This window comes from Panthera onca, chromosome A3 (genome assembly GCF_046562875.1).
Source record: "Panthera onca isolate mPanOnc1 chromosome A3, mPanOnc1 haplotype 2, whole genome shotgun sequence".
In the NCBI taxonomy this organism is placed as follows: Eukaryota; Metazoa; Chordata; class Mammalia; order Carnivora; family Felidae; genus Panthera; species Panthera onca.
The window spans coordinates 134,201,010-134,226,592 of NC_138341.1; the positions used below are offsets into that span (position 1 = coordinate 134,201,010).

The 25,583-nt window shown below is 55.9% G+C and overlaps 1 protein-coding gene and 1 long non-coding RNA gene across 2 annotated transcripts in view; one reads left to right on the top strand and one right to left on the bottom strand.

Annotated features, from left to right (window-relative positions):
* Positions 1 to 455: 455 nt before the first annotated feature.
* LOC132688083 (uncharacterized) lies at positions 456 to 3,662 on the top strand. The gene is made up of 2 exons (XR_009614405.1): positions 456 to 725; positions 3,270 to 3,662. It is a non-coding gene; the product is annotated as an uncharacterized LOC132688083 (long non-coding RNA).
* A 10,897-nt stretch (positions 3,663 to 14,559) lies between these two features.
* BMP7 (bone morphogenetic protein 7) overlaps positions 14,560 to 25,583 on the bottom strand; it is a 164,422-nt gene continuing 153,398 nt past the window's right edge. Inside the window, exon 7 of the mRNA XM_060620984.3 lies at positions 14,560 to 14,916. Within this exon, the coding sequence (XP_060476967.1) occupies positions 14,911 to 14,916 (6 nt within the window). The 3' untranslated portion in view covers positions 14,560 to 14,910. The remainder of the gene's footprint in view (positions 14,917 to 25,583) is intronic.

A 25,583-nucleotide genomic window follows, 5' to 3' on the forward strand; every position in this document is an offset into this window, starting at 1 on the left:
CTAGTAGGGATACCGTGAGACACAGGTGGCTATTTAAATGTAGCCTGGTGAAAACTAGACACACCTTACAATTCCCTTCCTCGCTGACACTGGCCACATTTCAAAAGCGCAACAACATGCTAGGCGAGCGCATGCAGAATGTCTCCATCGTCGCAGAAAGTTCTGTCGTTTCCTGAATCAGGAGCTAAATTTTCCAAGACCTCAAAGAAAAATGTGTCCCTGGCCCCACATGAAAAATTCAACCTTCAGTCGCCATTTGGGTTACTTAAGTCTAAGGACAAAACCTGAAGTTCTGAGTCTGCGGGAGGAAGGTTCTAGAACCCTAGGAAAAAATGCAGGGTGGGATATGTATGTATGCTAGTAGAAAGGACCAGAACCCTAAGGCTCCCATCCTATAAGTTCTAGAACTCTAAGAAAATAATCTAGAGCTCTTAAAATAGAGAATGTTTCAATTTCATTTCACTTGCCTGATGAAATGACAATGATCACGTTAAGATGTCTTTGGGGACTAGTAAAAACCCAGCATTGCTAGTTCCTGGGCACAAGTGTCTAAATTGGCTTTTGGATGGCTAAATCCAAACTGCCAAGATGGAGAGCAGATGAACATCTGAAGATATATTGCAATATATTTCCATGAGGAAGGAAAATAAAGATCAGAACAGGACACAGTTAGAATTACATTTCGTCGCTTTTAACAGAGAACTCAGATAAACGACTTAAATAAGGTATGTCTGTTTCCTTTTCATTTAAAAGTCCTGGCGACAGCAGGCCAGGACGGCCTGGGAACCCAGGCTCCTTCTGGTTTTCTGCTTTTCATTCTTAACGTGAGACTTCCAGCTTTACTTCTCCTCATGGTCTAAAATGGCTGCTGGAGCTCCAGCCATCGTGACTTATTCTAGGCAGGAGGAAGGAACAAGGGGGCTGCACTGAGGAAAAGGACAACCTTCTTAGTTGAGTCTGCCTGCCTGCTTTTAAGAAGCCAACCGAGCAGCCCCATGTGATAATTTTCCCTGATATCTATCTCACGGGCCATTTCTACCTTCAGGAAGTCCGGAAATAAAGTCATTGGGCTGGGCACATGACCACTCAGTATAAAAGCAGGGTTCTCCTAAGAAGGAAGGAGAAAGGGAAGGAGAGGGAAGGAGGGAGAGAGGCGGGAGGGAAGGAAAGAAGGAGAGCTGATATCGGGTGGGCACCCAGCCGTCCCAGTCACACGTGGTACAGGGTAGAGCCACGTGGCCCCCAAACACCGAGGAGCAGATTGGAAATTCGGTGGGCTCCCTGGCGGTGGAGGGCCTGCCGACAATAGGGAGGGGACTGTGGCAAACAGGAGACGCCCCGCCCTGTCTCCCGAAGGGATCTGCCATTCAGCTCTGACTGATGGAACCAGGCCTGCTGCTCCCAGTTTCTGGTTTTCCTCTAAGAAGCATCAAGAAATCTAGATTGTGGGGGCACCTGGGGAGTTCGGTGGGTTACGCGTCCGACTTCGGCTCAGGTCATGATCTCGCGGTTCGTGGGTTCGAGCCCCGCGTCGGGCTCTGTGCTGACAGCTCGGAGCCTGGAGCCTGCTTTGGACTCTGTGTCTCCCTCCTTCTCTGCTCCTCCCCTGTTCTCTTTCTCTCTCTCTCTCTCTCTGTCTCAAACATAAATAAACGTTAAAAGATTTAAAAATTAAAAAACAAAAAGAAATGTAGGTTGCAGTGTCACCCCTAATTTCTAAAGATTGAATTTGCCACTATTTAAAAACAATATTTTTTAACCACGTATGGTATGTTTTGACCCAGGGGAGGCTGTTAAGTTTTTATTCTCTGATTATAGAGAAGAAAATACAAGAACCCCATCCCGCGGAACGATCTAATGAAATGTGTGTAGCCGTGATTAAGGGGGAGGGGAGGAGCGAATGACACAGAAGCAAATCCCCGGGGTGGGTGATGTTTGCGGCTTTGGGTGCCCACAGTGGCGGCCGGGTGAGGGTCCCCGGGGCCGCCTCGCAGAACCGGGCGCCCACGCCACACAGCGTGGTGAGCAGGGTGGGGGGCGCCGTGGCCCTCTGGTTCGGCCTCGTCTATGTTGCAAGCTCCAGGGTTTCAAGGTCTCCCCACCTCCCCGACGCGCTGGGGCCGAGCCTTGGGGAGAGGGCTGTGCCGCGGGGGGTACATCACATCACTGTGTGTGCGCCGCGGGGGAAGGCAAAACCCCATCAAGTCCGAGCCTGCTTCCCTGCAGAGGCTGAGCCTCTCCTCCCAGATTCTGGGCGGATTCCTCTGGGGGTGAGCCAGGCTGCAAACCGGGGGTCCCGGATCTCCAGGCTCGCGTTATGCGCAGCAGCTGAATTCAGGGAAAGGGGGTTCTGGGCCTCGCTCTGCTTCTCCGGCCGTTCCCAGGCAAGGCCACCAACTGTTGTGAGCGCACAGAGCGTTGGGGATAAATAACGCTTCTTGGTTCCAGCTTCCGGCCGGCGCGAAGGCAGCTGTGAGCCCTCAACAGAGGGTCCCTGTCCGCCCTGCCTGGGGTGTGGACTTAGCCTCTTTGTGTCATCGCGTGAGCTCCCAAGAAGGAATTGTAGGCCGCTCTCCACCCAACTGTCCCCGTTTGCCCGGGACTCAGGGGATTCCCGGGATGTGGGGCTTTCCGCTTTCAACTGGGATGAGCTGGTCACCCCGTCTCTGCCATGGCTTTCCTCGGCGGGCTCCACGTCCCTTGCCAGCGATGAAACGGGAAGCCTGTAACTCCCACGCGTGTTCGAAGCTGCAGGTATCTTCCAGGGAGGCCGAAAACAGGCCCGAGTTCTCAGGAAGGCTGATTCTCTCAGGATCACCCCAACCTACAGAGAAGCACACGCCATAACGGGGCAGGAACGGAAAACAAAGTCGGTAACATCGTGGGAGAATCTCACTTGAGAGATTTTTTTTTTTTTTTTTTTTTAAGCGATCTTTGTTCAAGATCCAGTCAGAGAGATAAAGACCAGTCCCCACCGTGCTGGGTTTCCCTCTTGTTCATGGCACAGGTACAAGGTGCTGTAAAGCGTGGTCCCGTGTTTGCTTACACACAGAGCCGGACGAGGGATGTATGTTGGGCGTGCGTGAGTCCTGGGGAGCAGGGCCGTGCCCACGCTGTTAGCAGAGGGCCCTCTGGGCGGCGGGACGGGGAACGTGGGTGAGGCAGGCCTTTGGTTTAGACTGTCCTGTGTTGCTTGACTTTTGAGAGTTAATACCTGCAAGGCTTTAAAAGAGAACTACAGGGTTTTTGTTTTGTTTTTTTGTTTTTAGGGAGAGAGAGAACGCGACTGGGGGAGACGGACAGAAAAGAGAGGGAGAGAGAATCCCAAGGAGGCTTCATACGCAGTGCGGAGCCTGACTTGGGGCTCCGTCCCACGACTCTGGGACCAGGACCCGAGCTGGAATCAGGAGTCCAACGGCCGTGTTCCTTCCTCTAGGGGATCTCCCTGGTGCAAAATAGGACACATCTCGTACACCTTTTCGAGAACAAATCCCTCGTGTAATTAATTCAGCCTGTAATTATCCACCAATCTTTAGAAATGTAATTTGTAGTTTCCCTGCAATACTCGTTTCGAAGCTGACTTCTGATGTGGGCTAAATTATATCGGAACCAATTTTTACTACTTGGAGACTCAGGATAAACCAGGCTTCACTTGTGATTGATTTAAGTCTACTGTCATTTCCATACTTATTACTTAATCGCAGCTGGTATTCAGCCGAGGTACAAACCAGACCCCGCAAAAGGGGCTCCGAAGAGCGAATTCTCTTAAAGCCTCAGAGCCACCTTCTGGCGGCTGGAGAGACACGTCTGCTCCGTTCCAGTTTTGCTTTACCTTTCAGTCGTGATTCATCTTCCACCCTGGGGTTGACTGTGTTACAGGACAGGCTTCATCCGCTGGGGTCGTTTTGAAACGTCTGGCTTTCACCAGGATCCCCTGTGCATGAGTAAAAGAATGAGAATTTCTTAAAAGAGCCACGGGGTTGTGACCGCTCTGCCAACCCGGCGGGTCTGACATCCCCTCGGCTGCTCGAGTTGTAGGACAAAAGATGCCGGGCTTCTCCTTGGCGCTCTGGGATCTCGGTAGCTCGGGAGCCCGTCCTGGCTGTTGGGAGTATGAGGGTGATGCCGGGAGACGCCAACTCCCCGTGAAAAGATGATAAAGGGAACCGCTCTTAGGAAGGAGGCAGGGGGCAGGGGGCGGCGGGTGAGCAGGGGTGACATCCCGAATTCTGCCTCCTCCCCGGGGCTCCAGACTTGAGCGGGCTGTCTTACTGACCCAGGAGGGAGCGTGGGACACAGAGCTGAGTCCTGCTTCCCGGCCTGTCAGGGCACATAGGCCCATTCCGCAGGCAAAGGAGAGTCAGGTGAGCACTTCGCGCCTGTTTGGCACAACCCTGAACTGGCAAGGCGCTGGGACCCCGTCTCCTCCCCCCTGACTCCCCCTAGTCTCAGAGTGAGCAGACACGGGAGTCCCTTACCCTTTGTTTCTGAGTAAAGACGCTGGGGTGGGGTGGGGGGGTGTTTCCTGTATACCCCACCTGTAAACACCTCCCCAGAGGAGCACCTAAACCAAAGCTTCCTACCCAAATGTTTCCTTAGGCTCTTGCTCCAAAGGGACAGCTGCAAGCCGGGGGCGGGGAGGAGCAGGGGGGGGACCCCTGGCCGCAGGGTTCCCAGGGCGGGTCTGCCTAAGACACAGGCGGGCCAGGAAATCAGGGGCAAACTCTGCGGAGATCCGGGACGGTGGCTCGAGTGCCTGAGAATCATGGGGCCAGGCACCAGCCATCCCCAACCTCCCAGCCCTAGCTGGAAGCTTCCTTCGCGCTCTGCTGTAAACCGCCCCTTCCCTACAAATGAAATGAAGACAGTTGTTCCAGAGCCAAAACAAATAAACCTAAAAAAAAAACAAAAAACAAAAAACAAACCAACACACACACACACACACACACACACACACACACACACACTTCCTCTCTGTCTAAAAATACAGACCGCCGTATTTTGATGGTAACTTTACCGGGCAGGAGTTCTCAACCCATTCAGATTAGAACTGGGGGAGGAGAGCAGGGAGCGGAAAAAGTTCTCATGCTCGGGGCTCCATGCGGAAGGAACGGAATCAGAACTTCTGGGCATTTCAATCGAATTGTTTTTGGAAAGCTCTCCAGGCGAGCGTCCCGTGCAAGCCAGAGCAGCAAACCACGGAGCTAAAGCAAGGAGGCTTTGCCTGGAGAAGACGATGCAAATGCAACGGGCAGAAAGGCATTGGGCACCGGGTAAGTTTCTCCGGTTCCGAATGGCCCCCCATAATAATAAAGAAGCCCCAGGCGGCTGAGGGGTAGAAAAACCGCCTCCAAATTCGTGGGGGGGGGGGGGGGGGAAACCCAGCCAAGGGGGTTTGGCATTCCTGTAGCCCCCTCTGCTGGCCACGAAAATCAGTCACTTCTCTGCTGAAAGGGACCCTGCAAGGCAGCCTCCAGCCTGAGTCCTACTGGGGACGAGGCTCCTCAGATGCTGGAGTCCGAGGACTAGGGAAACTTACAAAGCAAACTCCAAAGACATTGAGGGCTGAGGGTCAGGCCAACCTTTTGTTTTGCAACCACATCTACCAACACCATTGTTTCAGAAAAGAGAAGACATTTCCCCCGCCGAGATGTAAAAGGAAAGCAATTGCAGGAGAGATCATATTTAGCCTTTAGGCGTAAACGTAGCTTTTAGAAAAGCCTCGCTGCATTTTCTGTATATTTCTTAGCTTGCTGCCAGCCCGTGCATCCTCAGCTTGGACCTGCGTTTGGGGAGCCTTGACGGAAGTGAGAGATTTTAATCAAGAAAGTCCTCTCTGGGGGCGCCTGGGGGGCTCAGCCGGTTGAGCGTCCGATTTCGGCTCAGGTCACGATCTCGTGGTTCTTGAGTTCGAGGCCCACGTCGGGCTCTGTGCTGACAGCTCAGAGCCTGCTTTGGATCCTGCTTTGGATCCTGCTTTGGATCCTCTGCCCCCCTCTCTCTCTGCCTGTCCTCTGCTTGCACAGCCTTTCTCTCTCTCCCTCTCTCTCTCTCTCAAAAATAAATAACCATGAAAAAATTAAAAAAAAAAGAAATTACTCTTTGGTCATTGTTATCAAGTAATATTGTAATCAGGGCTAGTAACAGCACGTGACCAGGGGGACACCCAGGGCCCTGTGCTCCGAAGGACCCTGCATTTGGATTAATGCTCTCCTTTTTTTTTTTTTTTTTTTTAAGTTTATCGATTTTGAGAGAGAGAGAGGATGGGAGAGGGGCAGAGAAAGAGGGAGAGAGGGAATCCCAAGAAGTCACCACACTGTCGGTGCAGAGCCCGACGCAGGGCTCTTCTCACAAGCCGTGAGATCATGACCTGAGCCAAGATCAGGAATCGGACACTTAACCACCTGAGCCCCCCGGGTGCCCCAGTTTAATGCTCTCCCGTCGTCGTCTTGAAATTCCTGGCAATTTTTGAAGTAGGACCTCTGCAGTTTCATTTTGCATGGTGTGCTGCAAGTTACGTAGCCCGTCCCGACCTTAACTGGTAAGTCTGTGTGAACGCATGGCTCTCGGTTATTCGGGAAATCCTGATTGAGCCCCCATCAGTGCCGGGCACCGAGGGGACAGCGACGCACAAAACGGAGGGTGCCTGCCCTCAGAAAGCCGCCTTTCTATTCCAGGCGCTCTGCGAACGTTTACAATGGCAAGACCAATGAATAAGATCTGAGAAGACCGTGGCTCTCTGAAGGACGTTTCTGGAGGATGGAAAATGGGGAAAAGGGGCGGCAAGTGCCAGGGGGCGGAGGCCTGGGAAGGCTTCTGGGAGGAGGTGACGCTGGGGCTGGGGCCCCAAGAAGGGAGCCATCAAAGTACGGAGCAAAGGTATCCCAAGGGAGGGAGGGTCTTCTGAAGGCTCTGAGGGAACAGATGGGTTGAACTGGAAGGAGATGTGGAGGGGGAGAAGGATTCCAGATGATTCCCAGTCTCCCAGCTTCAATAACAACGACAGGAACATCATTTGTGCTGAGATCTGGTGTGCATAGGGAAAGGGATGTGCGGGTATGGGGGAGAAAACGTCACCAGAATATTCTGTTTCAGTCAAATAGATGGGCCCCTTCCCACCAGTAATGGTCTTCTTGGCCGGGAGTGGGGGGCTGGGGGAAGACCCCACTCTGGTGACACTATCAGTCACCTACGAAGCCTGCTGGAGAAAACGCAGGATGTAGTTGAGTTTCATCGCAACTGCGCATAATGCTTTAGTGTAAGTGCATCCCACACATCGCACGGGATATACTTATCCCAAAATTTATCTGTGGTGTCTCTGAATTCAAATTTAACGGCTCACTTTTTACATTTTTTTATTGTTTGTTTGTTTATGCTAAATCCGGAACCCTGTCACCTTACCTCTTTCCTTTTTGGTTCAGTTATCTGAAAACCATAGTCTTCTCAGGAAGCTTAGTCCCAAGGGGGAGACCTGATTGGTCCACGGCAGTCATGGCAATTCCATTTCTTCCCAGTGATTGGTTTAGGAAACAGCAGGTGACACAGTTCTGGCCAATGAGAGGTGAGAAGCAGTCTGGAGGTTGGGGGGCTTTGAGGGAAGTTCGTCTCCATTCTGGAACAGGCTCCTGACAGAGACGTTGCTCTCCTTCCTCGAGTGTGGGGGATGAGGCTGTTACGTGTGGAGCTCAGCAGCCACCTTGCAACCATGAGGGAACGAGCCCAGGGATGAAGGCAAGACGGCAGGGGAGAAAGACGTGTCCCTAATGGTGTCCCCGAGCCTCCAAACCTGCCAGCCCTGGAGCCGCTGCCTCCTTTTCCGGCTTCTGGTTAGTGAAGTAAAACATGTCTTATATCGGAGACGATGGAGGTGGCTGTTTTGTGACTTCCACGTGGCCAAGCGTATCCCAACTACTGCATCGGCCAGCCAGCAGCTTGCAGGAGCCCCGGGGCTGAGTTTTGTCGAGGGAGATACAGAACGTTTTGACCCGTCCTTGAGTAGGGTAGAGAATACACAATTAAGACTCAGCAATTAGATTACAGATTCCTGGTGCGTCGGCCTCACTCTGCGCGCACAGATCTTTGTAGAAGCCTTCTGTCTTTCCTCCCTGCTTCTCACTCCCGCTGAGAGACAGTCTCTGTGATCTCTCACATTTCTGCCCACCTTCGGAGCAGAGGCACTGAGAACCTTTCTTCCAGATTATCTTTTCCAGGATGTTTGCCTGTGAACAGTCTTTGAAGACAGAGCCCGTGCCTCCCTCCAGGGCGGAGGGCAGATGTGCCTGGTGTCCGGTGAACAGACCATCACGTCTCCCTCCCAGGCGAAGGCGGGCGGGTCTGTCCGGAGCCTGTCATGGCACGCTGGGGCTTCCTCTGCTGTGACCCAAAGCCTCGTGCCTGCAGCATCCGCCTGGGCCCCTCTGCCTTGCTCCCACAGGCTTGGGGTGCGGGAGGACCACGCAGACACCAAGTTCGTGCAGCCCAGAGTCCTTCCCCTGTGACGCGGGAGTCCTGCGCCTTCCGCCGGCATCCGTGGGACTGTGGCGGCCTCACTTGTCAGCTCCCGAGTGGGGAAAATCTCAGACCCTTCGAGCTCTTGAAATACCCTCCTGATCCCACGGTGCCTTTCAGGACCCTTGAGCTTCTGAACGGTCACTGAATTGTCCCCGAATCAACCAGGCTGGCAGGAGCTCCGTCTACTCTGAAAAAGCAGGCTCCGGGGAAACGAGAGCCTGAGAGCCTGCGCTGAGAGGCCACATGTCGTGGTGAGCGACCAGGGGCACGATCGTCTCCCGGATCTGCCGCACGGAAGATCCATGACCTTGGTCAAGTCACTTCACGCCTCAGAGCCTCAGTTTCCTCATCTGTAGGTTGGCTGCGAAAGACAGAAGCCCTCCCGAGGTGGATTAAGGAGAGGGGCTTTCGCGGTAAGGAACCAGGAAAGTTCCATGGACTCCACTTTGGGGAGATTCCGCCAACCCCAAGATGTCCTGGGACGTAGAGGATGCAAAGGAGCTGCTCGTTCCTCTTGTTCCCTGTGGAGCTTCTGTCCTTCTGTCCCTCCCGTCCCTTCTGTCCCTTCTGTCCTTCTGTCCCTCCCGCGCATCTGCTTCCTTCCTCCACCGCCCCCATCCGTGTCCACTGGGCCCCATCATGGCCACCAAAATGGCGGCCTCAGCTCGGACCCTGCAGCCCGGTGCCCTGTGGGTAACCCAGCCCCTCGGGTCTCACATTCCCAGAAGAGAAGCTGACTGACCAAGTTTGGGTCCGGTGTCACCCTCGGTCCCATCCTCGTATCTTAAGGACACAGGCTGGGCTGTCCTGTCAGGTAGTGCGTGTTCCTTCAGCGGGGAGTTTAGGTGGGCAGGAAGTTACTGTTACCTCTGCAGTCACCAAGGCCACAGACTCCGTAGATAGGTTCGCCGAGAGGTTCACGAGAAGTCCATACCCGGGGCCTGGCACACGTCAGGTGCTCGGAAGAGGGCAACGATCTGTCCGGGGCCCAGCGTGTTAGTTGCTAGTGCAGTGCATGTGCCTTAGAAGGTCAGGCCGTGCCTGCAAGGTGTCTTTCTTCCTAGACCCCTGCTCAGCGCAGCAGGTGCTGAACCGGGCGGGATGAGGCCCCAGGACTCAGCCTTGACGTCAGGCCTACTTCCGAGGGCTCTGCAGGCCAAGCTGTGGGCTCCTCTCCACCTTTTCAGGATGTCGCGCGGGGGCCTGTGGGACATCTTGTCATGGTTAGTGACCACAGGCGTTTGGGGTTGTGTGTGTGCGTCCAGCCTTTTGGGCCCTTAGGGCCAGTGTTTGTTCATCGTTTAGCTTTTGGGGGAAACATTTATACGTGAGAGTTCTCTGCCCATTTCCATTTTTTTAATGTTGATGTATTTCAATTTTTTAAAGTTTATTTATTTTGAGAGAGAGGTACAGAGAGAGAGACAGAGAGAGCGAGCGGGGAAGGGACAGAGAGAGAGAGAGAGAGGGAGAGAGAATCCCAGGAGGGCTCCTCGCTGTCAGGGGAAGCCCGACGCGGGGCTCGAATTCACAAACCGTGAGATCACGACCTGAGCCGAAGTCGGTCACTTAACCGACTGAGTCACCCAGGCACCCCAGCCACCCATTTCCATTTTTAAAGGTTTTCTTTAAAATCAGGAATGGGGGCACCTGAGTGGCTCAGTCAGTTAGACGTCCGACTCTTGATTTCGGCTCCGGTCACGATCCCAGGGTTATGGGATCGAGCCCCGGGTTGGGCTTCTCTCTGAGTGGGAAGGCCTGCTTAAGATTCTCTCTCCCCTACCCCTCTCCCCTGCTTGTGCTCTCTCTCTCTCTCTCTAAAATAAATAAATTTTAAAAATCAGGAATGGATGTTGAATTTTATGAAATTCCTTTTGGACCTCGATCACAACGGTGATATAGTTTTGTTCCTTCACTGACTAATGTGAGTTATACTAATGGGTTTCTTCCCATGGAAACATTCTTGCACTTCTGGAAGGCATCCCACTGTCATTCTCCTGTACTCTTTGGAACGAAAGGACCCTTTTTCATTCTTGTCTAACTCATTAAAGTTTCCTTGGGTTTTATTGGTAATGAACACTTAATATGAAAAACCCGTCACTGTTCTTTATCTTTCATTATAAAAAGCATTTTTTTTTTTTTTTTAAAGTAGGACCGTGCCATAACATGGATCCACAGTGAACATTCTTTGCTCAATGGCCGACACCTTCCCAGGCAGAATGCGGCACTCGGTCTCATCTCCTGTCCCTGGCTGTTCTCTCCGGGGATGTTTCTTTTTCCTGCGGCCCTTTTGGTGTAGATGTTCCCCGGGACTTTGTCCTCAGATCCCTTCTCTTCTCCCTCTGCCCTGCTCCCGGTGGCTGTCACTTGCAAGACTTACAGACCCAGCCTCCTTTCCTTCTTGAGCTGCCGGAGATCCCATCCCCCACCCCACCCCTCCCCCACCCCACCCCCACCTTGTGGAATTGGTGTGTCCCACCCCACCCCCGCCCAGGGAAGCCCCTGACCCCCAGTCCACGGCCTCAGACCGGGGGCAGGGAGCACAATGTCTAGGACGATGGGGGGGGGGTGGGGGGGAGGTCCCGGCAAGCTGGTCTTTAGGAAATACACCCCCAAAGGTGATTCTTTGTGTGTTTCCTTCAAAACAGATGCAATCAGTTCACAGAGGAAAACCACATTTTGTTTAGTCTTTTCCTGGCCCAGATGCCTGATATTTAATAAACCCTGGAGCCAGCCCCGAGGGGGACTGGCTTTTATGGGCTCTGGGGCGCTGCAAGCTGCCCCCAGGCCGGGGAGGGGGGGAGGCTTGACCTGGGGCGGCTGATGGGAGTTTTCCTCCCGGCCCTCACCTCCCCTGATGTGACCACCTCCTTTTCCACCAGATGAGGACAAACACGGCCTCTCGGGGTCATTCTCCTTCCCAGGGAGGCTGTGGGGAAGCTTCTCCAGTTTAAAGGACATTCCCCCGCCCAGGGAAGACCCCAAAGGAACTCAGGGCAACCGCCGACCTCTGGTTGGCAATGTCGTGGCTCAGCCAACTCGCACGTGGGGGCTTGTTAACCTGAGTGAGTTGCAGGCAGGGTAGTCATGGAGGGAGCAGCCCTCGTGTAGACGGCGCGAGGGATTTTAGGGACGTTCGCCAGTGCCTGAGTCACAGCAGGTGCCACTGAGTCCTTAAGACCGCCGGGCCCCGGGGCGCAGAGATGGACCGGACACGCTGGGCATCCCGGCCGTGGGGTCGGGGTCCAGTGCCAGAGGGGGAAACGCGGTGCCCCGGACCTTAGGTCAAAAACTGCGTTGTCATTGGGGCGCCTGGATGGCGCAGTCGGTTAAGCGTCCGACTTCAGCCAGGTCACGATCTCGCGGTCCGTGAGTTCGAGCCCCGCGTCAGGCTCTGGGCTGATGGCTCGGAGCCTGGAGCCTGTTTCCGATTCTGTGTCTCCCTCTCTCTCTGCCCCTCCCCCGTTCATGCTCTGTCTCTCTCTGTCCCAAAAATAAATAAAAAACGTTGAAAAAAAAAAATTTTTAAAAAAAAACAAAAAAAAAAAAAACAAAAAACTGCGTTGTCACAAGACTCCTGGGTAATTCGTGCAAACGTTACAGACCGAGAGACACGCGGTCTACGGCGCTTCTGCTGTGGGACTGGATTAGGGGAGGCTGAGTCACCGCTTTCCCGGGGGTGGGGGGAACACTGTCTTCTCGAAGGGGAAATCTGAGACCACACCGGGCGAGCCAGGCCTTCCCTCTGCCAGCGTCCCGGGGGCGAGTGATGGAGACATAGCTCGGCCTCCACCTCCCCTGTGCCTCCACAGCTGCCTCCCCTAGCCCTGGTGCCCTCACCACGGCCTCGCTCGCCAGGGCCTCCAGGCAAAGAGCCCGGACTCAGTGACCGGAGCTGGGGGGATCCTGGGGCCGGGTCACACCGCCCACAGTCCCCAGAGCCGTCTGCAACCATCCGGGCTTTCTCTTCCCCACTAATCGCAGAGACAAAGCCACGGGTGAGGCTTAACTTCCTTCTTGCTCAGCCTCCCACGATGGGCTCCAGGAGGCCGGGGGGGGGGGGGGCGGGCAGGGGGCTCACAGGAAGGAGAAAGGGTTGGTTCCGGCTTGGGTGTGGGTGTTCCTGGGTCCTTGCTGGAGACCAACATCTCTTTGTCAAACAGCAGTGGGATCCCGGGGAAAGCCATCCCGTGGGGGCGCCGAGATCTAGTGACAGCCAGCGCTCAGGCCTCCAACTTAGTAAGACAGTTACTGTAATTACATACGTTTAAGAAAACGTCTCCTCCTACCGCTCATCGCAACGGTTTTGCGTCCTCCCCACATGCCTGGCGTGTGCAAGGCACTGGCTGTATTTACGCAAAAAGCATAAAGCTTTGGCTCAGAGGCTCCCTCTGCCCCAGCTGCGAATTCAGCGGCTGTGAGAACTCGCCCTCATCTGCCCTGTTCTCTGTGCCTTCTCCTCCTCCCTCCTCCTCCTCCTCCTCCTCCTCCTCCTCCTCCTCCTTCGTAGCTCCAGGAGATTTACAGCATTAGTGTAAACATCCAGCAACAGGACAGGGGATCATCACACTGTGCTGGGCCAGACGCTGGACGCTCGGGAATAAAAACCAACAACCCCCCGACACCCAGCAGCACGGCTGGAGGGGACGTACATTATGATCCAGGGGAGACCCCTACCCGGCCCTTCCCATCCTCTGGGGTGGCCGGCAATCCCCGTTGTTCCGCGGCTCGTCGACACATCACTGCGATTTGTGTCTCCACGGCCGCTTGGCTTTCTCCCTCGGTGTCTCTGTGTTTCTCCCTGGAAGTCATTGGATGGCGTGTCTGTCCGTCCTAATCCCGTGTGACCTCGTCTTTACCCATCCTGTCTGCAAGGACCGTATTTCCAAATAAGTGCACATTTACAGGTGCCAGGGGTTAGGACTTTCACGTTTCATCTTTTGCGGGGGACACAGTTCAGGCCGTCGCGCTTGCCCAAGACAGCACGTCGACGGAGTGGCAACATCGGGGTCCAAGCCCAGATCTGCCTGATTCTGGGGCCCCTACTCCGAACCACAACACCTTCGGTCCCTGAGCTCATCCCACAGAGAGACACCTCCTGTGGGCCGGGCCCTTGGGAGCTGGGTTCCATCCTGGCCTCGGGGAGCTCAGCCAAGCCGTGGAAGGACATAAGCAAAGGCCTGGAGGGGGACGTTGGAGGCCTGGTCTGTTAGGGGTGGGGCAACAGGTGGCCTTGTGTGAATGCACCGAACCCCTCCACACCCTTGTCGTCAGAAATGTCTGCGGTGACCCTGAGCGGCTTGAAGCCGGTGCAGTGTTGGTGCCCTGGGTCGCCTGCCCCGGACCCTGGATCCTGGGCATACGGGACCCTGGGTCCAGTCTTGGACCCAAGATTCAACCACAGTGTGGGGATGACATTCTTCACTCCACCAACCTCCGAGGCCATTTCAAGGCTCAGAGTAGGACTTGGGCAGCATCGAGGTTTTGAGAAAAGGGGCCAGGAGCCCCCAAAGCCGCGAGATGTACGAGGAATACGGTCTCACCTAGAGCACGTGCAGAAGGAAGCAACCCTACCAGCCCCTTGAATTTGGACTGGCGGCCACCAGCCTGTGAGAGATCAAATACCTGTTGTTTTAAGCCGCCCCATTTGTGGGACTTCCGTACGGCAGCCTCGGGACATTAATTGAAGTGTGAAGGAGGAAAGCGAAGCTGGGAGTTGACAGGGAGTGACGGGGGGTGACAGGGAGTGACAGGGAGGACCACAGTTTGGGGTGAATGGCACAGGCATCAGTGAAAGAAGCCGAGTGGGCCAGGGCACATCCGGGAGAAGAGCATCGCAAGTGCAAAGGCCCTGAGGCAGAGGCTTGGGGGAGGTGGGGGAGGGGAAGGAGGTGCCACCGAAGCAGAGTGAGTGACAAGGGTGACAAGGAGGGAAGGAGGGCTCAGCGGGCCAGCTCATGTGGCGCAGGCCAGCAGAGAGACTTCAGTTTTTACTCCAAGCTTTTAAAATCATTTCTTAAGTATTCTGCTGCTTTTCAAAATAGCAGCTTTCCTGAGATAGAATTTACATGCCCTAAACCTCAACTTCTTTCAAGTGGACTCTTCAGGGTGGTTTAGTACATTCGTGGAGTCGCACGACCCCCATCGCTGTCTTGAGGATTTTTTCGTCACCACGAAGAAAACCCCATCCTTTTCCTCCAAATTTGATAGGAGGCCGTCGGAGTGTTCGAGAAAGGAGCCGCAGGAACTTTCACTTCAGGATTCCAGGTACGGGGTGCTGGGGTGGGTGAAGGCGGGACTGGGGGAAGCGGGATGACAGAGGGAAAGCCGGAGGTGGCCTCGGTCAGGTGGTGAGAAGGACGAGATGAACGGTGGCCAGATTTTGAGAGCAGAACCAAGAGATCAGCTCTGAGGGGAAGAGAGAGAAGGAGAGGCATCATGATGATCCCCAAACTGAGCCCTCCAAAGGGATGAGCCAACATTGAAGGAGGTGCGACACTGTGGGAATGACAGGTGAGTAGGCAGGAGCTGGGGTTTTGAGGAGCGGTGCGGTTAGGATGCTTACGACCAGCCGGGTGTTGAGACAGCCGCTGCATTTACCAGCCAGGTGTTGGGAAAGGCTCAGGCAGGAGATGGGAATTCTGGAATCTTCTGCCCACGAGGCTGTTGGGCTCACCAAGGGGGTGAGAAAAGAGAAGGGATCCAAGGATGAGCCCTGAGGCTTTAGGAACAGCAGAGGAGCCTGGGAAGAAGCAACCAGAGACATGTGAAGAATGTTAACAGTCATTTAACTCTGAGTTGCTGAATTACGGGTGATTTTTTTCATCTCTTACCAGGACTTACTACAATGAAAATGTATCACTTTCATAAACTTCTAAAAACCAATTCCTTATAAAATGAATTCTTTCATGGACACCTATGAGATTCTCTGCTCAGCATCCCATTTCTGGGAATAGAAATTCTCCGTACTCCGCATGCCCCGCCTACCACCACGGAAGCAGCATATTATCATATGACTCTGACGTCCTAGTTTTCTTTGATTGGTCCAGAAATGGGCATGGGATCCAAGCTGAGCCAATCAGAGTCCTTCCCTGGGAAATGCTCTCTGTGCACCTGCCTGGTAAAATATAAACCTTGGAAGCTGTCGACAGCTACGAGAAGCCGAGGAAGGGAGTCTTTCTAGAAAGAAAAGAATGAGGCAGATGTGCAGAGAGGGGAGGAGCTTGAGCCCTGACTTGGGTTCCCGTCGCTGCCTGTTGCCCTTGCAGCCAGCCTTCTACCGGCTTCCTCTGGAGTCTGAAGCTGGTGCCGGTTGAGTTTAATCACTCGAGACCAAGGGCCCTGGCGACCACAGCGCAAGTCCGTGTTCATCCGCGTATGCTGCACCCGCCACGTGTCAGGCATGGGGGAAAGGTCTACACTGGCCTCTAGGGGTTTATCTTCCAGTTGCATTCAGACCTCCGGCCTCGGGGCTCTTACAGTCTGGACTTGGGGGTCCACAAACTTCAAAAGGATGAAAAACCTTTGTCCCATCTTCTCTTGGGCTCTCCAACTCCTGAGGCGGTGCTTGCTGTCCTGCCAATGCCTACGTGTGCCAAATTCAGTGCCAGTCGCCAGGATCGGGCAGAGGTGCCACGTGTTCGCTCACCGATCGCCGGCCGAGCCCAGGCTGCATCACGAGGAGCGGATGTGCGTCCCCAGACCCACCTCACTAATCAGCAATGAGGCCCGGCCCTTCACCACTCCCCGGGGATTCCACCGGAGCTGCTGGTCCGGACCCCTGCTCCTGCTCTTGCGGGTTCCCCTGACCCAGCGCCACTCCCTTGAACCCACGGGACAGACTGGGATGCTTGTTCCGAGCCTGTATGTCACAAGCCCAAGATCGGGCGTCCGACAGCCAGGGGGCACTCGTCCGGTCTTTGAGGTCTCGGGGACTCAATTTCCTTTGCTGAAAACGCAAGGCTGCTCCGCTCTCTGCCGATGGCTGCCCAGAGGCCACGTGAGGTCATACCTGTGAACGCGGCCCGGGTGTCCCTCTGCTGTTCGCTTGGAGTAAAGCTCGGACTCGGTTTCTTGAGCGCTGAGGTGGTGCAAAGAATTCCTGTAATCCCTTCACGCACACGCACCAACGCTGACGCTTTGTTCTGTCTGTCTGTCTCCATCTCAGTACACACGCACACACGCGCGCACACGCACTCTTTATTACGAACTACTTGGGAATAACTTGCAGAGATCACACCTCCTCATCCCGTGACTTTAGTGCAAGACGTCATAAGATCAAAGACACCCTCCTCCATGCAGTGCAACTGCCAGAATCAGAAAACAGAACCTCGACACAAGACCCTGACCTACGGGCCACATCCAGGTCCTGCCTATTGTCTCAGTGAAGAGCTTTTATGGCCATGCTCCCCCCGGGAACCCTATCCTCCCCCCGGGGACCCCATCCTCCCCCGGGGACCCCATCTTCCCCCAGGGACCCCATCCTCCCCCGGGGACCCCATCCTCCCCCAGGGATCCCATCCTCCCCCAGGACCCCAGCCAGGCTCAGGCAATGCCTTCAGTGGCCCCGTCTCTTTGGTCTCCTTCAATCTGATCGATTCTGGGTGTTTGCCGACACTGACATCTTTGAAGAGGACAGGCAGGGGACATGAAGGCTGAGCGTCGTCTGGCTCCCATGTGTGTCTCATTCAACAGTTATTCTGACTGTACATCCCACTCTGTCCAGGCCACACAGTTTGCATCTGTTGGTGGTAATTATACTCCCACCCCTGTAGGGGTTTGGCTGGTGCCCCCCACCCCCCACCCCCCCGGAAGATCTGTCTACACTCCGAGCCCTGGGGCCTGTGAATGTGGCTTTGTTTGGAAACAAAGGTCTTTGCAGATATAATTAAGGATCTCGAGATGAGATGAGATCATCCTGGATTATCTAGGTGGACCTTAAATCCAAAGTCAAGTGTCCTTATAGGAGACATACCACGGAGAGAAGCAGAGGAGGAGGCCACGTGAAGACTGGAGACTGGAGAGATGTGGCCACAAGGCAGGGAGGCCTGGAGCCACCAGTAGCTGGAGGAGACAAAGAATTTCTCCCCTAGACCTTGGGTGGGAGCCTGGCCCCGTGGAAACCTTGATCTTGGACTTTTGGCTTTGGAACTGGGAGGGAGTGCATTTGTTATCTTAAGTCACCCAGGTTGTAGTGATTTGTTACGCAGACACTGGGGCACGAGTTCAACTCCCCTTGTCTCAAAACACTGGTTCTACGGTCACCTATCCCACAATGTCTTTCACGAAGTTGAATGTCAAATGTTGATTGGCAGCGGGCATAATCCAGCCCCCACGGGCGGCGGGCCACCTGTCATTCAGACTGGGGTCTTGAAGGGGTATGGAAGGGTACCAAGGAGTGACCCAGGGGAGGAGACACGAGGGGCAGAAGGTGTGCATTGGGCAGTGAGAACACACGACCTGGGAAGTGTCCCCTCCCCCATTCTTGCGGCAGCAGTCACAGCCAAGGACATGTCAGGACATCTTGGCCATCCTCGGAAGCCCCTGGCATTTGGGTGGCCCTTGAGCGAGGGGAGGCCAGCTCTCCCACCGCTGGGAGCTCGGAAGGCTTGGGCCCTGCGGGACTCAGAACGGGGCAGGGAACAGAGCCCTCTCAGTTCAGGTGCGGGCCACCACCTGGGAGGCTGCTGGCAACGACCAGAGTCGGCGATCAGAGTCAGAGGGTGCTCGGGACAGGTTTTTCCACCGCGCCTGGAGGAAGCTGGGTCGGAGTGGAGCTAGGCGGCTCGCAGGCTGTGGGTGGTCGGTGAGGCCGGCAGCAGGACGGGGGTTTCCCAGCCCCCACGCCCAGACAGGGGGCACTCAGGGACACCACCCTCAGCGGTGCAAAGCCTGGTTTCACTTTGCACCCCACCCTCCCATCCGCGGGAACACCCTGCCTGGGGGCGGGGGGTGCAGTATCGGCAGCACTGGGAGCAATCCTGTGGCTTCAGGGAGGGGTTCTTTCTTCTTTTAGTCTTTTGACTTATTTTGGTTTTAATTTTAATAAAAAGGGAACAGAAAAATCCTTAATGAACTGTGGGAAGTCCTTCTTTTGTAGTGAGCACAAGAGCCGGTGGAGATCCTGGGGCGGCTGGGATGGGTCTGCCTCCGCTTTACGGAAAAGTCCCGGGCGTGTTGTTAACATCGCAAGACCCCAGCGCGTCAGGCCAGGGCAGTGATCCCCTCCCCAGGGACCTGCTCAGCTCCTGGCCTCATCCCCAGCCGGACACCGGCAGCGGACCGTGTCATCAGAGGGAGGTTTAACTTACCCGCTGGCTTTGCCCCCACCCTCACCCCGAGACGAGAGCCCGCGGGCTCAGGAGCCAACGTCAAGGGACGGTGGTCAGCGGTCCCAGCCGAAAGAGCTGGAAAGAGAGAAGACGAGTGCCTTCACTCTTTCACACTCTAGTTCCAAGAATCGCATGGGTTTATGGAGCCACCGCTGCGGGCTGGGTGCCTTCCCGGGAGAGTGTTGCATCAGGATGCTTTCAGTTGCAAATAACAGACGCGTCTAACCTCCCTGACTTGAAACCCTCAGGGAGTCTGCGTGCCTCTCATCCCAGGACGGCCCCCGGGAGGCAGCCCCACCGCTGGCGAATCCCACAGCTCGGAGACGGCACAGAGCACCCGGGTTCTTTGCGCCTCGCCCCTCCGCTCCCCCAAACGGGCTCCCCCCGGGTCTCCGCGAGGCCGCTACCCCCTCAGCGCGCAGGTGCAAAAGGGCCCCGCCTTTCTGGGGGTCTTTACCAGACAGGGCGCCGCTCCCAGAAGGCGCCACCCCTCATTGGCCAGCGCTGAGTCACGTGCCCAGCCCTAAACCAATCACCACCAAGGAGACCATGACTCATTTACATGGCCCGGAAGCGCAGGCGCGGGCGGATCGCCTGCCTGAGAAGCGGTCCCCGCGCTGCGCCGGGGCTGCCGGGCAGGGAGCCTGAAGCGGGGTGGCCGCCAGTGGGGGCCGCTGCCATGACTTGTTTCATCTTCAAATAACAGGCGCCTCTCCGAACACGTGTTAGGGGCTGGAGGCTCAGCGGTAACGCAGACGGGGAACAAAGCGCAGGACGGGCCGCAGCCTCTGAGAACCCCCATCTGCCTGGAGCCGATCGGATTTGCAAAGGCGGGAGGCTCTGATGGCCCGGACCGTCCTTCTGGCACACAGACCTGCCTTCTTCTAGTCCAGCCCTTGGTTTTCAACGGGAATGAGTTTGCACCCCCGGGGGACGTTTGTTGATGCCTGGAGACACTTGTGGTTTGAGGTGGGAGAAGAAGTTGCGAGTGGCATCTCGCACATAGAGGCGGGGTGCTGCTACACGCCCCCACCACGCACAGGACGGTGTCCCACAGTTATCTTGCCCCGGATGCCACCAGGGCCCAGGATGAGAAGCCAGGGTAGCGCAGGGATTTGTCACACGAGGCTGCGACCACAAATCTATGGGCTGCTTTTACTGATGGGCACTTTAGGAGATTTGTAGAAAATCGTGCTAACAGAATGCACATTTTGGCCTGAGAACATAATATCCGGAAGCAATCACACGCTGCCTTATCCTTACCCCTGGCCTTGCACAAGCCATTCTGTGGAAAGCAACACCCCCACCCCCACCCAACCATCGCCTTCCGAGTCCATGCCCGGCCTGGCTGCGGTACCTCTCCCCTGCAAGAAGGCATGGCTGACCGCTCAGACCTCGGTGCTCTGTTTACATGCCGGTTAGGCGTCAGTCGTGGGACAGCAGAACAGACCCCACCTCACTGCTGCCCCTTCCTGTAAAACCCCATACGCTTGCTAGGTTATCTTTGCAGGTTCTCTGCCCCCCCCCCCCCCCCCCCCCCCCATCAGGTGACTTGAGAGGGCACATCTCTCTCTGTAGTCAGAAGCACGCCTGGTCTGGGGTTGGGATGCAAATGCACGTTTGCCAATTAAATCATTGGCTTTATAAGGCAAAAATTGCATAAGTGGAAATTCCCACTGGGAAGTCATCCATTTGCATACACGTCCGTGCCTGTGGGTTTGTACAACCTGGGCCAACTCACAGGCTGCAGCTGATTTCCTCTGGCGCGAAACACTGGTGTTTCTTCTCCGCACTGTATAAAATAAACCCAGTGAAGCCAAGAAAACCATGTGGGGAAGTAGGCAAGGAATAAACTTTGGACACCCTATCAGTTAGGAGACTTTCAGCATCAAGAAACAGATTTCTACTGGAAATGCTTTAAATAATACAAATCTTTGTAGTTTCACATCCTAAGGAGGAAGGGTGGTCATGCCAGACTGTTCATTCGGGGACTTGCTAACATCACCGACAGGATTCTTCTACCCTCTGTAGGTCCGCTGTGGTCCTCAGGCCCTTCTCCTGGAGGCACAAGAGGGCTGCACCAGCTCCAGCCATCACCTCACCAAACTCACCCAGATACAGAGAAGAAAGGTTTCCATCTAGGGTCTCTCTTGTTTCTTTTTTTTGAGTGTATTTTTAAGTTTATTTTGAGAGAGAGAGAGAGAGAGAATGAGCAGGGGAGGGGCAGAGAGTGAGGGAGAGAGAGAATCCCAAGCAGACTCTGCACTGTCAGCACAGAGCCCGACTCCGGGCTCGAACTCAGAACCAGGAGATCATGACCTGAGCCAAAATCAAGAGTCGAAAGCTCAACCGACTGAGCACCCAGGCGCCCCTAGGGTCTCTTTTTAAGACTAAGGAAACTTGTGGCCAGAATCCCTCCAGCAGACATCCCCCCGGGCTTATGGGCCAGAACCACAGCCCCAACCCCTTCCTAGCGACTGTTGGCAAGGGGGGGTTGATAGTCTTGATTGGCTAAGATGAGGGGCTGGCAAACGACAGCCTGGGCGCTAAAGCCATCCGTCACCTGCTTATGTCAAAAGCCACACCCGTTCACTTACATATCGCCCACGGCTGCTTTCATACTACAGTGTCCGAGACCACATGGCTAAACTATTTACTAGATGGTCCCTTTCGGAAAAAGTTTGCTGCCCTGTGGTTCAGACTAACAAAGATCGATGCCGGAAAGGAAGGGACCAGCCCCGCGCACAGAGGCTTGTCCAGTGAGAGAGGGGATGGAGAGGAGGGAGGCGTGGTGTGGGCAGGAACCCAGTGATGTCTAGTGGGATCCCGCTTTGCCTCTTTGGGGAGCCCCTGCACATTCGCAGCCTCGGCTCCCCGTCTGTCAGAGGTAAAACGCTTTGCCACAGCTGGTAGGATTAAATGAGGTGATAGACGGAAGGCACCCGGCACAAAATGGACCCTAGAGTGTGTTTGTTCCCTTCAGGAATGTTCTAATGGGTTTTCTGCTGTTAGGCTCACCCCAAAAGAGAGGCTGCCGAAGGGATTTGTGGTTTACTAATTGGAATCAAAACATCGCTTCTGCTCTCACAAACGTCAAATTACCCAAACTGGCTTTGGTTTTAGGAGCTTTTCTTAAAAGCAGAAAGGGCTGACAATAAAAACGCCAAAGGAAAGTTGTGCAACATGGCGACGGTGGGTGGCAGGGGTGTCTTTTCTTGGGGGTTTCAGAGTCCAGGGGTGTCTCCCTTCCTTGGAACGTTGCTGTGGGTTGGAGGTCGAGGCGGGGAGGGGGTGTGGGCTGGACGGGATGTAAGGCTGAGGATACGCACGGCAAGTATCGAAGGCTGGGGTCCCAACACTGCCCCCCCAAGAATCTTTCTTAATATCACAGCCACCCCACGTATGGAGAAGAAATGACCGCCAAGCAAAATGCTTTCATTAACTGATTTATTTTCCTTTATTTAAAACAACAACAACGACAATCAAGAACACATGTATTGGCCACTGGGGGTTTCTGCCGCGACCAGAGACCCAGGGGCATAAGGCAGAGAGAACAGGCGGTGGGTTTAGACAGACCCCAATTTATATTCTAGTTCTCCACTCTTGGCCGCATACACCTGGGGCAGGAGACTGTGCCTCTCCGAGACTCAGTTTCCTCATCTGTAAAATGAAGACCGAAACGGTGCCTCCTTCCTAAGTTCTTGCGAGTATTTGATGAGAGCAATTCGGATTTAAACGGTGATCCAGTGTCCAGGACAGGGTCGCGTAGACAGTCCACACTGGACAGATATTAGCTCTTATATCAAGGTAGAATTAATGCCATGTCTCGGAAAAGGAGACCGAGACTCAGAGAGGTTAAGTAACTCGCCCGAGGACGCACAGCCAGGAAGCGGTAGGCCCAAGCTTGGCACACAGGTCTGAGCGGCTCTAAGCTGCCGGCAGGTAGACCCCAGGCTACGAGACCACCGGACAGCCACGAGGACACCCGACCGAGCTGTGGTCCTTCCTGCCCCAGCGAAGAGGCGGGGCTTGTCCGCACTGTGTCGGCTCATCCTGGGAAATGGCCTTCTACTCTTCACAGCGCTGGCAGTAGGTCACAGGGGCACATGCCTGAGCCCACCTCAAGGTGGGGACCCGGAGGAATCACCCCCACCAAGAGGGAGGACCTCGGAGAGGCAGCCCCCAACAGCTGCGGGGAGCCGGGCAGAGCTCGTCACAGCCAGCAGAGGGCAGCAAATGCATCCGTAAGGGAGGGCGACCCAGGCCGGGAGCAGAGGAGGCCTCACGGCAGAGGCACCCGCAGAGGGGTCCAGACCCGATGCGGGTGCCCTTTGTGCCCTGACATTGTGACAGCAGCGGGGATCCTCAGGGCCTTGACTAGGGCCAGGGCTGGGGGCTCTGCATGATCGCCACAGGCCTCCCTGTCTCTGCAGCAGCAGACTGTGGCCCAGCACGGACAGCATCTGGTCCCTCGGCGGGCCGGTGGCAGGGTCCGCATCCTAACCACACTGGGACTTCCGGCGAACCCCCGAGCGCAAGGACGGTGTGGGTGCTGCAGGTGCACAGAGCCCCGGGTGCAAAAGCCCCAAATTCTCGTTTTAGAGATGCAGAGGCCGAGGTTTGCAGAGGGGCACGATGTACTCCGAGTGGTGGGCAGAGTCGTGGCCCCCAATGAGGTCCACATCCCGATCCCTGGACCCTGTGACCGTGTCCACCTTGCACCCCAAAAGGGGACTGTGCAGATGTGATTCAGCCAAGGCCCGCGGGATGGGGAGACGGTCCCGGAGCGCTTGGGTGGCCCAGAGTCACCACGAGGGTCCTCAGAGGAGGCAGGCAGGGGTCAGAGTCAGAGAAGGCGACGTGCCCGTGGCAGCAGAGGCCGGAGTGACGCAGTGTGAGGAAAACGCTGGAGGCCATTGCTGGCTGTGACAGTCGGGGCAAGGGGCCAGAATCCCAGGAATGAAGCAGCTTCTAGAACCTGGAAGAGGTCACCAGGATTGCCCTTCCTCTCCCCGTTGGCCAAAGTTCTCAAGCCTCCCCTCGACTCTGTCCCCACCCACCTGCCTCCTGGGAAGCCCCCATTCACTCACGCACACGTTCACTCAGCCACTCGTTCATTCCTTCAATGTATTTACTAAGCGCCTACTATGTGCCAGGCAATGCAATAGTGAACAAGACAGGCCGGTGGGGGAGGCAGACATTTGTGGTGTGTAGGGATGAGCCAGGGGCCCGGGACCCTGGAGAGCCTGGGGGCAGGAGGGATACCATGGAGGGCTTCCTGGAGGAGGGGAAGCCTTCAAAACTAGGAGCTAGGTAGCCAAGCAGGAGGGAGAGGGGAGATTTTGGTCTCCTCCAGTCATTCAAGAACCACATGCTGAGCACCTACTATGGCCTGGGCCGTAGGCTGGGAGCTGAGGATACAGTGACACCCTCTGGGATTCGGGGCTTAGCAGGGGAGACAGGCCAGGCAGGCAAGGTATGAGCACCTGCAGTGAGCAGTGGGCAATACCGTGAAGGGGGCGCCATGGGTAGGGGACAGAGGACAGGAGGCCATGGGACAGGGGGCAGGGGGGCGAGGGGCCAAGGGGCAGGGGACAGGGGACAGGGACAGGGGCTTCTCAGAGGTGCCAGGGGATCAGCCATGGCGAAAGCATAGGCTAAGGGGTAAAAAACCTGGGTTTAGACCCTGCTGGGACCCTCACCAGCCATAACCGTGGAAGTCGTTTAAATTCTCTGAATCTCGGTTTCCTCGTCTGCGAAATGGGAGTGACGCTAGTTACGTTCTTGTCGGTGACACAGCCCCTGACCCACAGTAGGTGCTCAAGAAAGCACTGCTGGGTGGATGAGTGAGGGGTAGGACGCATAGCTGTAGTACGTGCAGCCTGCCCAGTAAACGGTGGCCATGTGGCTGCTGACGATGCCGACGACGACAGCGGTCTGTGTGCGAATGGTGACTCACGGGGAAGAGCGCGCAAAGACAGATGGCGTTTCCCAGCGGACCCGGCCACCAGGGGGCGTGTGCGCACGCGCGTGCGCTCCCAGACCACGCTCACCCAAGCACAAGTTCACCCTCACACGCACTCACACCCAGGCCTGCACGCACACACATATCCCTACACGTTCACTCACACACACACAGTCACACGCACACCCCTTTCCAGGCGTGGACGGGCCCGTCCTGCTCCCCCCACCGGGAGCCCGCGTAGCCGCGCGGCGGACTCGTGGCCCCGGCGTGCCTGGTGGCCGCCGATCCCCGGCCCTGCCGGGAGGGCCCGCGACGGTGGCCTCGCCTGGGGACTGCCACTCGTGTCGTCCTCCCAGCAAACCCTGGGCGCTGGGGACCGCTCCGTCCTCCCTGCCCCGGAGGGAAACTGAGGCCCGGAGAGGTTAGGGGACGTGCTGGGAGGGGGGACTTCCAACCCCAGCGGTGTAACTGCAGCGCCGCCTCCTGCCTCTTGTACTAACTTGTCGCCCTCCCTCGGACAACACGCGATCGGGGGCCCGGCCGGCTCCGCAGTCCGTCCAGGCCGCCCCTGTTCTCTCCTGCGCCCGGGTTCTCTCTGACTGTGGGTCCCTGTTCCCGCTGCTCTTTCGGTCTCGCTCTCTCTCCACCGCTGCCCCTCCGCCCGTGTGTCTGTGCGTCTCCCCATCACTGCGTCTGTCCGTCCCTGTGCCGCGTCCCCACACGTGCTTCCCCGGCCCCGGCCCCGCTCACCCTGTGGACGTATTTTGAAGTCCCTCATG